The sequence below is a fragment of the Otolemur garnettii genome, unplaced genomic scaffold (genome assembly GCF_000181295.1).
Source record: "Otolemur garnettii isolate 467f Iridium unplaced genomic scaffold, OtoGar3 scaffold00011, whole genome shotgun sequence".
Taxonomy (NCBI): Eukaryota; Metazoa; Chordata; class Mammalia; order Primates; family Galagidae; genus Otolemur; species Otolemur garnettii.
In genome coordinates this window covers 5594435-5607914 of record NW_003852406.1, presented here as the reverse complement: position 1 = coordinate 5607914, position 13480 = coordinate 5594435, and the positions used below count along the sequence as shown (strand labels likewise).

Below are 13480 nucleotides of genomic sequence, written 5' to 3'. Positions count from 1 at the left end.
AAAAAAAAAAGAAAAGAAAAAGAGAGACCTGCCATGCAGTTTCATGTGCTGACTTGGGCAGAACTCCCTGCAGGGCCTCTGTCCTGGACAGCCCTGGGGGAGGGGGCAGTGGTGAGAGGCCTGGGTGACTCCTCTGACCTGAGTGTGATGGAGCAGACCTCTGCTGCTCTATCCAAAGCCCTCTGCTCACCATCTTTTCCCTTCCATTGGGACAGATGTTTCCTTCAGCTTCATCTCAGTGCTGGTTTCCATGTGGAGACAGATTCCCTATGCCCCCCACAGCCCTCCCGACACTAGACCCTCTCTGTCCCTAGGGCATCTGTCCTAGGGGCATCCTGTCCCCTGTGCTGCCCACTCTCCCTTCTTCCCCACTCCCATCCAGCCCACTCTCCAAACTGCAGACCTTTCGGCCACGTGGGGACAGGCTTGCCCAACAACCAGCCTGCCGCCCGCTGACCAGCTGCTGCTGCTTTGCACACCTTGAGTGTGGGTTCCCACCTCACCACTGCTCCTGCTGCCACCCCTGCTTCGCCGGGAGAAAGTGTTCACAGTGTGTTGCTCCCTCTGCTTTCAGGGCCCAGTGGAGTTGGAGGCCCAAGGCGAGTCACCTAAGCTCCCCACCTGCCAGTGCTTCATCTACAGGAAAAGGAGGAACACCTGTTTCTGCCTCACCTGGGTCTTATGGGGATCACATGGGAAGGTTTTATGGCTCTTTAATTTGCAGAGTTAGGGTATTGACCTGGAAAACCAGCTCAGAACAGACCTGCAAATTTACTTACATAGCTCCCCCTTAACACATCTCTCTCTACCCCTACCTTGTTTTCCTGAAATCTGTCCATTTATACCCTTGCTTATCTGCATATATTATCTCATAGTGTTTACTTTGAAAAGCAGCTTTGGGGGCTCAATGCACGTGAACAGTCAGCCACCTCTTGTCCTTGCCACAGCCCAGACATGATTTCCCTTAGCTCTGCCTTTTGAATGATAAGCTGGGTCTGTACCAATGCTCCGTTAGTTACTTTTCCATAGGAATGCCTTCTGTGTAATCTACCATTCACAGCCTTGACAACCACCCAGTCTATATTTCTAGCCCAAACCTCTCTCTTGAGCCCCAGATCCCCATCCATCCTGCTGTCTGCTGGATGCCTGTTGGAGATCTTTAACAGAATGTCCAGCCAAAACATCAAAGGTGATTGTGTCACATAGAAGTGATCCCTGCCCTCCTTAAACTCATTTCTCCATCTGCATTTCCCAAAGGCCCCATTACTGCCATCCAGCCAGAAACCTGGGAGGTGTTCCGAGCTCCACCTTCTCAGCCACTGCGGCAGCAAGTCCCCTTGATTCTGCACGTACCTCCCAGGAAGCCCTTCTCCATCTTCACCTGCATTGTCTAATTTGGGGTTCTCAGTCAGTGGTTTTCTAACTGGCTTTCTTAGATCAGGTGTTCTGGGCACAGACACTGAGTTTCTGAGATTCGGGTGCAGGAAAGTTATTGGAGAGTGCCGTAATAGCACCTGGCGGGGGAACTAAGACTGGGCAGGGGGAGAAGCTGAGCTACAGTGTAATTGCAAGAATGGCCTCAACCAGTCTTACACGCTGCTCTGAGACTGGATGACCCTTTAGAGTTGTCCCAGCTTGATTCAAGGGGTTGGGGTGGGGAGCCTTAAACCAACACATTCCTACTGTCTTCAACAACCATCATCCCCTATACCCCCGCTTCCTACTCCCCTACCCCTCCTGCTGCATGGCCAAGGATAATTTCCAGAATGGACACCACCTCAGGAGCCATCAGCCACCATCTCTTCCAGCAGCTGGAGGATCAAGTGCCTCCATCCTGAAAGGGCATCGGGGTGGTGGACCACAGCACCCACTGCAGCACCCTGCTCCCTAATCTCGCTGCTTTCCAGTTTATCCTCCACAGCACCACCAGAGGGGTTTTCTAAGCCCCTACTGAATCACACTTCACCCCTTCTCGAACCTTGCGATAACGCATCCTTACCTACAAGAGGATTCAGATCTGATCCCCGTCCACCCAGGAAGCCTCGTCTCCCACCGTTTTCCCCCTTGCATGCCCTCTCACCTCACTAATCCCAATCCCCCACCAATCAAAAGCTAAGACTTGTCAGTTCTTCACAAATGCTGCTCCCTCTGCTGGGAAGGAGTTTTCCCCACTTCTCTCGCTCGCCAACCTCTCTATTCATCCTTTAGGGCCCATCTTAGGCATCTCTCTGTGATGCCCTCCTCGGTATCCTCAAGCAGAGGTGACAGCCTGTATACTCTTTTTATATTCTTGCAGTTATTTGTTTAGGTCCGCTTAACTTGCATAGCAACAAAACCTGTGTTATGTTCACTTTCGAATGTCATGAACGAACCAGTTGGCCAAGTGCACCAGTGTTAATTTTAAGGCTGTGTCCACATGAGTTGACTCCAGTCTGGTCAGTTTTGTCAGGGACTTAGCCTAGTTGCCCAGTGAGGGCCTTAAGCCCCAGCAGGGGTTGGAGGAGGGAGGAACTCTATCTGGGGAATCTCACCTGGTTCAGGTTATATAGCTCAATGCTTTGAGGGAAGTATTAAGTATAGCTTAATACTTCCATGATGTTTGTGCCGCCCCTCATGGTGGGCAAAGACACTAGCCAGTGACCCGTGGGATAGCCAGTGACCAGTTATAAAAGGTACCGTAAGGTCTGACTTACCTAACAATCTCTTTTATGACTGAGCTCTCCCCTCATGCCCATTCTGAAATTCTCACTCTTACATTTACTAAGGGTTGGGGCAGTTAGTCCTTTAAGTGGTGTGAATGCCCCTCCAGGACCTGGGCAAGCGGATGCAGCTCTAGAAGAGAATTTCCATGTCTACTTATTTTTATTTTACCCCTTTAAAAATTTCTTTAGTTGGCTGGGCACCCGTAGCTCAGTGATTAGGGCACTAGCCGCATACACTGAGGATGGCGGGTTCGAACTTAGCCTGGGCCTGCTGAACAATGACATCTGCAACTTAAAAAAAAAAAAAAAAGCCCAGACTTGTTGTGGGGGCGCCTGTAGTCCCAGCTACTTGGGAGGCTGAGACAAGAGAATCGCTTAAGCCCAAGAATTTGAGGTTGCTGTGAGTTGTGATGCCATGGCACTCTACCGAGGGTGACATAGTGAGACTCTGTCTCAAAAAACACTTTTTTCTATAATTTAGGGATGCTTTATAATGTGTATAATATGGTTGTACAGTAACACATGTATATAATTTGTAAATAAATAAGAAACTTGCAGGCTCGGCGCCCATAGTTCAGTGGTTAAGGCGCCGGCCACATACCCAGGACTAGCGGTTCAAACCTGGCCTGGGCCTGCTAAAAACAGCAATAACAATTATGACAACAAAATAGCCAGGTGTTGTGGTGGGCCCCTGTAGTCCCAGCTACTCGGGAGGCTGAGGCAAAAGAATCACCCAAGCCCAAGAGTTTGAGGTTGCTATGAGCTGTGATGCCATGGCACTCTACTGAGGGCAACATAGTAAGACTCAAAAAAAAGAAACAAACTTGCACTCAAAATATTATTTACTAAGCAGCACATTGTTTTTAAAATGTAGAGAGGAGGCTCAGTGACTGTAGCTCAGCGGCTAGGGCTCCAGCCACATACACCAGAGCTGGCAGGTTTGAATCCAGCCCAGGCCTGCCAAACAACAATGACAACTACAACCAAAAAATAGCTGGGCATTGTAGTGGATGGCTATAGTTCCAGCTACTTGGGAGGCTGAGGCAAGAGAATCACTTAAGCCCAAGAGTTGGAGGTTGCTGTGAGCTGTGATGCCACTAAACTCTACCAAGGTTGACATGATGAGACTCTGTATCAAAAAAAATTTTAGAGGCCTAGGCTGGGTACAATGGCTTACAGCTGTAATCTTAGCACTCTGGGAGGCCAAGGAGCACAGATTACCTGAGCTCATGAGTTCGAGACCAGCCTGAGTCAGAGCAAGACCCCCATCTCTAAAAATAGCTGGGCATTGTGGCAGACACTTATAGTCCCAGCTATTCAGGAGGCTGAGGCAAGGGTATCACTTGAGCCCAAGAGTTTGAGGTTGCTGTGAGCTATGACGCCATGGCACTATATCGAGGATAACAAAGTGAGACTCTGTCTCAAAAATGTAGAGACCCTTAGATTGGACTCCAAAGACCAGAGGCTTCTTCAGCGTTCACCTGTAAGCTCTCTAGCTTATCTGTTGCTGAGCTCATTTGTACTAATGGGCACCTAAGGTTTTGGGGAAACTCTGAAGTTCAGGACCTGGAGCTACTGGGAATGGAAGGGAGAGGAGGCAGAGGAGCAGAGCTACCTGGAGAGAGCATGGAAGCTAAATCTAGCCAGAACCTGTGACCCATCTGGTAAGGAATTGAAAACCTGGAATAGCAAGGCCGGGCAGCCAACAGGAGGTCCAAGGTCTGGAAGGGTGGCAGTCCCTACTTCAACCAAGGAGCACACCCCATTGCCTCTTACTGTGGTTGGAGAGGCAGAGCCAGCCAGCCATGAAGATGGCAGTGCTGCTCCAGAACGCCTATGTGACCCAGGAGGCAGCATTCTGATGAGAGTAGGGAGGAAGAGGCTTGTCTTGCGACCACATTAGCGTAAGCAGCTCACTGTCTTTACTGGGGTTGTGTGGTTATTTGGGGGAGGGCTGTACAGATTGGTTAATAGCAGAGACGAAGAGGAGGAAGGGCATTCTTAGCAGCACAGCCCCTATTGTCCTTCGGCAGGCAGAAGCTAGTGAGCCACATCAGGCTGGAAAGAGGAGCACAGCATCTAGGATGAGAGGAGACCCTGATCTGGTGCCAAACCCTGGGGCTTTGTGGGCCACATTGCCATGATGCACCAGAATAGCTCTGCCACCAAGAAGCAGACGGGAAAGGCATGGCAGCCAGCAGGAAGGGCCTTCTCAGTGGGAGCCTAGGTAAGGGAGGAGGGTGACTCTAAGAGAAAGACTTTCACATTAAGCAAAAAAGAGGTGCAGTAAGACCCCAAAGGTTGAACATGGCTAACTTGTTGAACCTTGATATCAAGGAAGAGGGCTTTACACATGCACAGTTCCCGGTTCCACTGAAGAATCAATAGGAGACTTTGATGGGAATAGCAGGACACTATATACCTTTTTCTTACACACAGTTTCCTGAAAAACAAAAAGATTGGAAGGAACACAAGTGAAGTTTCTTTTTATTATGCTTTTAGACTCTCAATTAGGCTCTTAATATTCTATTCACAGCAGACTCCAAACACTCTTGAGGACGACAGCAGCTTCTTGCTGACAAAATCTTGCATTTGTAAAGTTTGCATAAACTTATAGATACACTAGCTCATACCACAACCCAGCAAGATAGGTATTCTGGGATTTTGTTTGTTTGTTTGTTTTGTTTTTCAAGAGATAAGGTCTGTCTCTGTCACCCAGACTGGAATGTTGTGATACAATTAAAGGTCACCATAACCTCAAAGTCCTGGGTTGAGTACCTGGGACCACAGGCATGTGCCGTGCCACTATGCCCAGCTAAACGTTTTATTTCTTATAGAAATAGGATTTTGCTATGTTGCCCAGCTGGTCTTGAGCTCCTGAGCTTGAATAGATCCCTCCCATCTGGGCTTCCCAAAGTGCTAGGATTACAGATATGAGCCACCATGCCCGGCCTAATGTTATTCTTTTTTTTTTTTTTTTTTTTGCTGTTTTTAGCCAGGGCCGGGTTTGAACCCGCCACCTCCGGTATATGGGGCCAGTGCCCTACTCCGAGTCACAGGTGCCAGCCAACCTAATGTTATTCTTATACCATTTTCCAGATGGAGAAATAAAAGTTCAAAGCAATTAAGTTCATTTAGCCATAACCTTACGTTCTACAAATGAGGAATCTGAAGCACAGATGGTGTTAACTGACTCAGCCAGGACACAGAGCAGATAGTCAGCAAAGCCAGAACCCATGGCCAGGTCTCTCAGAATTCCACTCGCATCCCAATTCTCCAACCTTTTATTACACTTCACTCCCAGTCCCACACGGTGCTTAAATCAGAGGTCAGCAGACAGAAAGCAGGCCATAAAGAATGGCTAGCAAATAAATGTTCAGGTCTCTGCCTTCTTACTCGTGATTCTCCCAGGTCATTTGTTCTAACACTGTCTGTGTTTCTTTATAGCATGCAAAAGGAAAGAGCAAGAACACGGGAAGGACAGAGGCAACACACCCAAAAAGCCCAGGTTGGTCTTCACAGACGTCCAGCGTCGAACTCTACATGCAATATTCAAGGAAAATAAGCGTCCATCCAAAGAATTGCAAATCACCATTTCCCAGCAGCTGGGGCTGGAGCTGAGCACCGTCAGTAACTTCTTCATGAACGCAAGGAGGAGGAGTCTGGACAAGTGGCAGGACGAGGGCAGCTCCAATTCAGGCAACTCATCTTCTTCATCAAGCACTTGTACCAAAGCATGAAGGAAGAACCACAAACTAAAACCTCGGTGGAAAAGCTTTAAATAAAATTAAAAAAAAATTTTTTTAAAGACCGGGACCTCAAAATAGCAGGTTTATTCTTAGAAATATTTGAAGGGAAAAAAAAGTGTTATTTATAGTCCAAAGAAACCAAAGACTTAGCTCACCTGCATTCTGACTTTGTTTGGAGACACACACTTCAGCGGGGCGACGACTTGGCAAGAAAAATGATGAGCAGGAAAACACCACTGGATCTCACACCTTCAATCCACGATCCTTCTTGCTGTGCTTGGCTGGTTAGTGGTTTGAAGCATAGTGATTTGGAGCCATTGTGCGGACATCTCTTAAGATCGGACTTTCTCATCTGTTCTACCATGCCCTGAAGGTGTATGGTGTCTCAGTACTGTGCGTGGGTGCGCACACGCGTACACACACACAAACACACACAAACACACCACCAGTGGTTAGAGACTTAGGCAGGGCTGGTCTTCAGGGGGCATTGTGCTGTGGGAGTGTGACCACCATGGTATGGGGTTGTCTGAGTTCCTTGGATTAGGAGTGTGATTGCGCTCGTCTAGCCTAGCGTTTGAACCTGCCAGGCCTGCAACCTAAATGCAGATTCAAACCCAGCAAAGGAAATTTGAATGACACCTAAACCAGTGCATTCTCTTTGTTTGTTAAGGAATGTTCAGATATTTTTTAAGAAGCGAAACAAGAGTCCATCCATTAAAAAAGAAAAATCACCTAGGTACCAAAGAACACACTTAATATTATAGTGCAGGTATTTTATTGCAATGATTTTAATAACCAAAGCTATTTTTACACAAGATACTATGTAAAGTTATAGGTATGAACTGATCTAGCTGTAATCCACATGCCACATAGAATCATGACTATTATTTATGACTCTTGAAGCATTTGAAATATGAGTTTTCACAACTGGCAAGAAAGAATGTAGCTTCAGGGAAGCAATTAAGATCACGGCAGAGAGGTCAATGCAGGACCCATGTATATCCAGACAGCACACTCCTTTTCAGGATCCATAAATGTCACTTAAGTACAGAGACGTGATTTAATAATCCGTTCCTAGCTGAGAAAACCTGGGGATCCTTCCAAAGTAGGACCCCACTTCATACACTAGAAAACTAACTTTAACAGGGTAAGCAACTAAACTAAAAAATTTGTTTCAAGTAATGCTGTTTAGTAAAAGACTACTAAATAAAGAACTCTACACTTAGGTTAATTGGACTTAAATTTGCTTTATGTATTTGTCACCTTTTAAAATACAAACACAAGTAAGTAAGCAGATAAATATTATTATTAAAAATGGGCTATCTAGAATTTGTAACCATAGTGAGAAATCATCAAACTGATTTTATTAATAATTCCAGACATTTTATGATGTGGACATCAATAAAACAGCAAGTGCAACTGAAAAAAATGGTGGAATTGGTGAACATTCATAGGAAAAGTCAGAGTTCCAGTGGAAGACAAGACTTTGGTTATAAGCATTAATTTATTTCCCTAAGAATAGCCTCCAAAGAATCCTACATTCTTTCTTGCTCCTGTATTAAGCTGGAAATTGTATAATATAGATTCCACTTTCTAACAGGGACGGAAAAAACACTAGACCTGAGCTTCCAAGTACAAAATTTTAAATTTCTATTTTTCAAATCATTTCACTGGGGTTGTGGAAGTCAAGGCAAAAAAAGATAATAAAGTTATTATAAGTTGTCCTCGTAGTACCCCCTAGCGAATCACTTAATCCTCAGAAAAACCATCTCTGAATTCAGCTGGATTGTAATTTATTCAAGGAGATGTCTGTCGTACCGTTAGGTAAAGAATTGGATACTCTGAGTTAATTATCACACCTAACTAAAAATATAAAATTAAATCTGATCCTGACTAAGATTTTTATGGAGATGTGTCAGAAAGCCAAGGAAAAAAGTTAAACCATCTTGATGCTGAACCTAACCCCTTGGCATCAAATCTCAGCATCCTGTTTAGGTTTAAAAGAGTCAGGCACCCGGAGAGGTGAAGCTAAACCAGCAAGCCATCTATCTGTGTCTGGTTCCCGTTTGTGGCAGGATGAGAGGACACCAAGGTAGACTTCTCCTTTAACGAGATACTGCTTTCGCCTTGATGTATTTTGTCTTAGTATTTTTGGTTATTTCACCCAAAATTCCAGCTTAAACTTTTCCCTTCTAAATATGGCACAATTACAATTCAGCTATTAAAAGAGACCATTTAAATAACCACCTTTCAAGATTTGCTAGAAATATAATTGATATAAACAAAAAGGGAAAAACCAATTAGCATTTTCTCTCCCTCCGGGAATGGAGGGAGCCGGGGGTACAGCTATCTAGTGTATTTATAATTTAGGAGGGAGGAAAGCCTTTTTTATTTAAAAGATGAGAATTTAAAATGCAGGGAAATTCAAGCTGTATCTACCCATTATCTTACCAAATTCAATACCCCAGGGCAAATAAGAATTGAATTCAGACAACCATGTTTTTTGCTTTGTTTTTACTATATAACTCCCAATATTAATCCAACTGCAGATTATATTTTCAACCAATTATTTTGGTACTGTGTAGGCACAGTCTCAAAGACTATTACTCTGATATCATATTTACTATCCCACCGTAATGTTTTGTTTTAAAATAACCAGTTATCCTATTTGCTGACACCAAAGATAATTCTCATACCAGCATTGAATTTGCACCCATTATGCAATTTCAGGGCCTAGAGATATATTTTCTCATAAACAGATGCACAAAGCAGAGCCTGAAAAGCAGTGTTTTTACTTGACTATTTCAGCATACTCACAACCTTTGCTTTTTGGAAATGACAATGGACAAACTGATAAAAGCTTCTCACAAGCAATACACTTCCGACATCACGTATGGCTGATTCTTTACTCGTTTCTGAACTGGCATGTAGAAAAAACACTTGCATTCCTGTTTTAGTAGCGCTCATTTACAGCTTGGATGGTTAAACCTACATCCAGCAGAGCAGATCATGTGCCATTTGTCCATCTGTCATTTCTTAATCCTTTAGCACAGTCACCACCAAAAAGTATCTCACTCTTTCCTTCGTAGGTTTTATTCCAAAGCTGCACTTCAAATAATACCTTTTTTTTTTAAAGTAAAATAGAAGTTATCTGGTTTTAATCATAAATCATTCAGGTCCCCTCATGACTGGAAGCTTTCCTGAAAGAGGGGCAGGGAGGTATGAAGTCTGGACACCCCCCAAAACTCAGACTTCAGGAAATGTTCAGGTGAAAGAGTTCTGGATGTCAGAGGTAGAGTATTCCGGCAGACTCCCCAAACCAAAGAAAACACGTCGGGAATTCCAGAAGTTCTAAAGGAACATGTCACGCACTGTGCCCCCCACCCCCCAAAAAAAACCATAATTATTTTTTCAGGAAAATATAAAAGCACTATGCTACTTTTGGACTCACTCCACTCCCATTGCTACCCCAGGTGAATGACCCGTCTTTGCAGGATAAATGCAAACTTTGCTATACCAAAGAGTCTTAGGACATTGACACATGAACTCTAACGGCATTTTCCCTAAGAAAGGTCCTCCCTTCTTTGTACATAAAGGTTGAAAACTATGCATTTAGCAAACAAAGAGAAAGCACTTCTCCCTTTTCTATCTAGTTGTTTAGGGTGCATTCAAACACCAGAGGCTGTTTTGAGACACGTTTGGCCTTCTGGGTTATTGTTGTGGTGTGGTTAGCTTTACAGTACCTTTGGTAACTATTTCCTTAAATAGCAAGGACAAAGAAGCAGAAGGTAAGAAAATAGCTACTTCCACGTGTAAAAAAACAAAAAAAAAAAAACACAAAAAAAAAGTGTAAAGATCTACTATTTATAGTGTGAACCAAAGACGCTACCTCACTCAATTTCCATTGGTGATTTTAATCACATTGATGATACCAAAGAATACCAAAGATATTTTCATGTACGGCCTTGGTCTGCAGAGGGAACTCCTCCCCTTCCTTCCCCCACCTCCTCTCCCCTCCTCACTCTTTCACTCAGTGTGTAAACTTGTCTTCATTCTTAATATCGATACGATAACGGTAACAACAACAGTAGGAAATACTACTCTTTACTGCTAGTTCTACTTGTAAATCTCTAGGCAAACATGTTGCAAACTTTGTAAACTCCTAGGACGAGTGCCTTGCTTGAACCAAAGTGTTAAACCGCTGTTGACCTCTCTCACCTTATACTCTTTGAATACCTCAGCCTCTAAGAAAGGCCACAAATGAAAAAAAGAAAAAAAAAAAAGGAATAATTATTCACCGTGGTGCTTTTTCCGTGCAACCATGCAATGAAACTTTCTTTGATACCAAAGGATGACTTTTTTTTCCCAATTTCTTGCTGAGAAACCAAAGCTCCTCCTCCTCGTTCCCTCTCAAGGTCACCCCACCCTATTTCACTGGGTCCCCCCCTCCCCACCAGGCAGGCCGTGCATCACTTTTACCAATTCCTCCAAATACCTCATAGTAATAAAGTTTTAGGGTTATGTTGTATAGAGAGTCTATGTGATGAGGCAGAACTTACTAGTTTGATAATTGTTAAGGTTACTTTAAAAAAAAAACTTTATAATTCTTATTTATTTTGTAGTTTGTATGTTTGGGATGTCCCCCCTCCCCCGTTGGTTTGGGGTTTATTTTCTTGGCAGAACTGCTTTGTTGCTCAAGGAAGACTTAATTTCTGGAAATGTTCCCCAGGTGAGTTAAGGGTTGTGTAAAAAAAAAAAAAAAGCAAGAATGGAATAAGAAGTTTGATTTTCATTTTTGATGGTTACTAATGAAGTTTTTGTGTTTCGTAGAAAATTTTTTTCCACAGGGTAAAAAAATATATATATATAATCTCCTTTTTGTGAAACTGGTTCCTATTTTTCTCTATAATGTGCTGTGATCTTCTTAATTTAATTACATTTTATATGAGCTTATTTAATCACTGCTTTAATTTATGACTGTGTAGTTTTTAAAATGTATATAGTTAGAATCAAAATGGCCAAAGCTTTATGTTACAATCTTTTTGTTCTTGATGCTGAGATAAGCTGAAGGCAAGAGCTTCTCTTAACTGCAGGGTGTATCTTTAGCTTTTTCTTAGTCGGCACATCCGTGTGTGCTGTGAACACTGCCAGGTCCCCCTTCAGAAACCTGTACATGCCAAAATGAGTGTTTCAAGGTAGTCCTTTTTGTCATTTAGAAAGAAGAAAGGCATTACTCGTGTTCTTCCTTTAATTTATTAATTTTTCTTTTCTTTAAGAAGGATTACTTTGCAGGTAAGACCTGAATTCCAAAGAATTTAAGAATTTTTTAATATTTCAAAGCACTGGCATTCGTGAGATACTTTCCTACTTTTTTTTTTTTTTTTTTTTTTAACCATTAGCACGGGTATGAGAAGTAAAGAGTGTAAAAACTCAAAGAGACAAGCTAACTTGAATTTGGAAATCCTCTTTGTTTTCCTAAGTTTCTGAATTGCTTCAAGTCAGGAGGCGGGGCATGGGCAATATAGTTAGCTCCTTTTGCAGAACTGGCTTCATGCCCTGGAAGAGGAGGTCAAGGTCAAAGCCGGGGGCTGCTGATCTGGCCCCTGTGCCTCTGGCCAGCTCCTGAAAGCTGCAAAATGTGATCAATCAGCAATAGAATTTAAGGGGGAAAAGTCTTTCAAAGTTACAGATCCCTTTCCACCTCTGTTTCTTGGAATCTGCTACCCACGACTGCCCCCACCACTGCCCACACAACCCTAGCAAAATTGTAACAATTATCCTGAAATGTGAAGGTCCCTGGGTGAATGTCCCCCAGACCTATTTGAATTTGTCCTTTCTCAGTCTTCATCTTCCCACTGGGTAGTTTGCTTTTCTGCACTAGAGATGATCCCTGCCCCAGCCTTCCTTACTCAAGGCAGTTCAGATAGTTGGCCCTGGTTTAGATGAGCACAGACACAGAATTCTTAACTGACAAGTGGCATTCTCAGCAAAGCCGGTGCCCACTATGTTGTTTTATTTTGCCAAAGTAAGTTGTTTCAACGACATGTCATAAACCTGTAGATGTAAATATGTTCCCTCTCAACACAAGGATTTTACCTTATTTTCTTTTGTAGGGGCGTTGGGGGGGCAGGGGGGAAGGAAAGGGAGGGCTTAGACTTCAGGTCAAATGTTACATTTTCTTAGGAACATTTTTATACTCATTACGTATTTGAATAGGGCAATAAATCCGTTCTGAGTTGCAGGGTCACGCAGTGCTCTGTTGGTAAGCAATGATGAATTAGTTGTTTTTAATACAAATGCTGTGCAGTGAGTTGTAGAAAAGCCCGGAAAATGGTCGAGGGAGGTTGACTTTTACCACCCGCAGTGAAGCGCTGAGCAGAGCTGTATTCACGAGGTCACATGTTCTGTTTCTGTGTTAGTCTTGATTTTGTGTGGTATGTTCTGCATTTATGACATAATCATTGTGGGCTCATTTTAGACTTGCCGTCTGAACCAAGTGATAAGAATTTTCTAAGAAAATAAAGTTTAAAACCTTGTCTTCCACTTGCTTCAGTAGTTGTCGTCATATCTCCCCCCCGCCCCCGCCCCGTGCTTACTGTCCCATCTAAATCAGCCCGTGTGTCCTTAGATCCTTACCTCCCACTTTTTCTATTTTCCATACATCTTTTACCTTAGCGATTGTTTGAGTGTGACTCAGTTTCCCTGTTCAAGTTAGCTTGATGGTTTATTATGTAAGGAGGGTGCCTAAGACAATCATCAGGTAAAAAATAAAAATTTAAAAAAAAATCAGTAGTATAGAAAATCTTCCAAGAGCAGAGGGAGTTCTTCCTTAGCAATGAAAAACAAAAGAACAAAAAAAAAAAGAAAGAAAGAAAAACAAAAAAAAAGTAAATACATAATTAAATAATTAGTTAAAAAAAACAAAACCTAACCATGAGGGGCTTAGATTTTTGATAAAAGACAAATGTTGCTGTCACTTTCTTTGTCAATTAGAAAACAGTGGTAGTTTCTATGTTGCATCAACATTTC

The 13480-nt window shown here is 43.1% G+C and overlaps 1 protein-coding gene across 2 annotated transcripts in view; it reads left to right on the top strand.

Annotated features, from left to right (window-relative positions):
* ONECUT1 (one cut homeobox 1) overlaps positions 1-12994 on the top strand; it is a 39226-nt gene extending 26232 nt beyond the window's left edge. The window contains exon 3 of one of the 2 annotated variants that reach the window (XM_023509955.1): positions 6150-12994. In XM_023509955.1, the coding sequence (XP_023365723.1) occupies positions 6150-6442 (293 nt within the window). In that variant the 3' untranslated portion in view covers positions 6443-12994. The remainder of the gene's footprint in view (positions 1-6149) is intronic. The other variant, XM_003784368.3, reaches the window with a different exon arrangement.
* Positions 12995-13480: the final 486 nt, after the last annotated feature.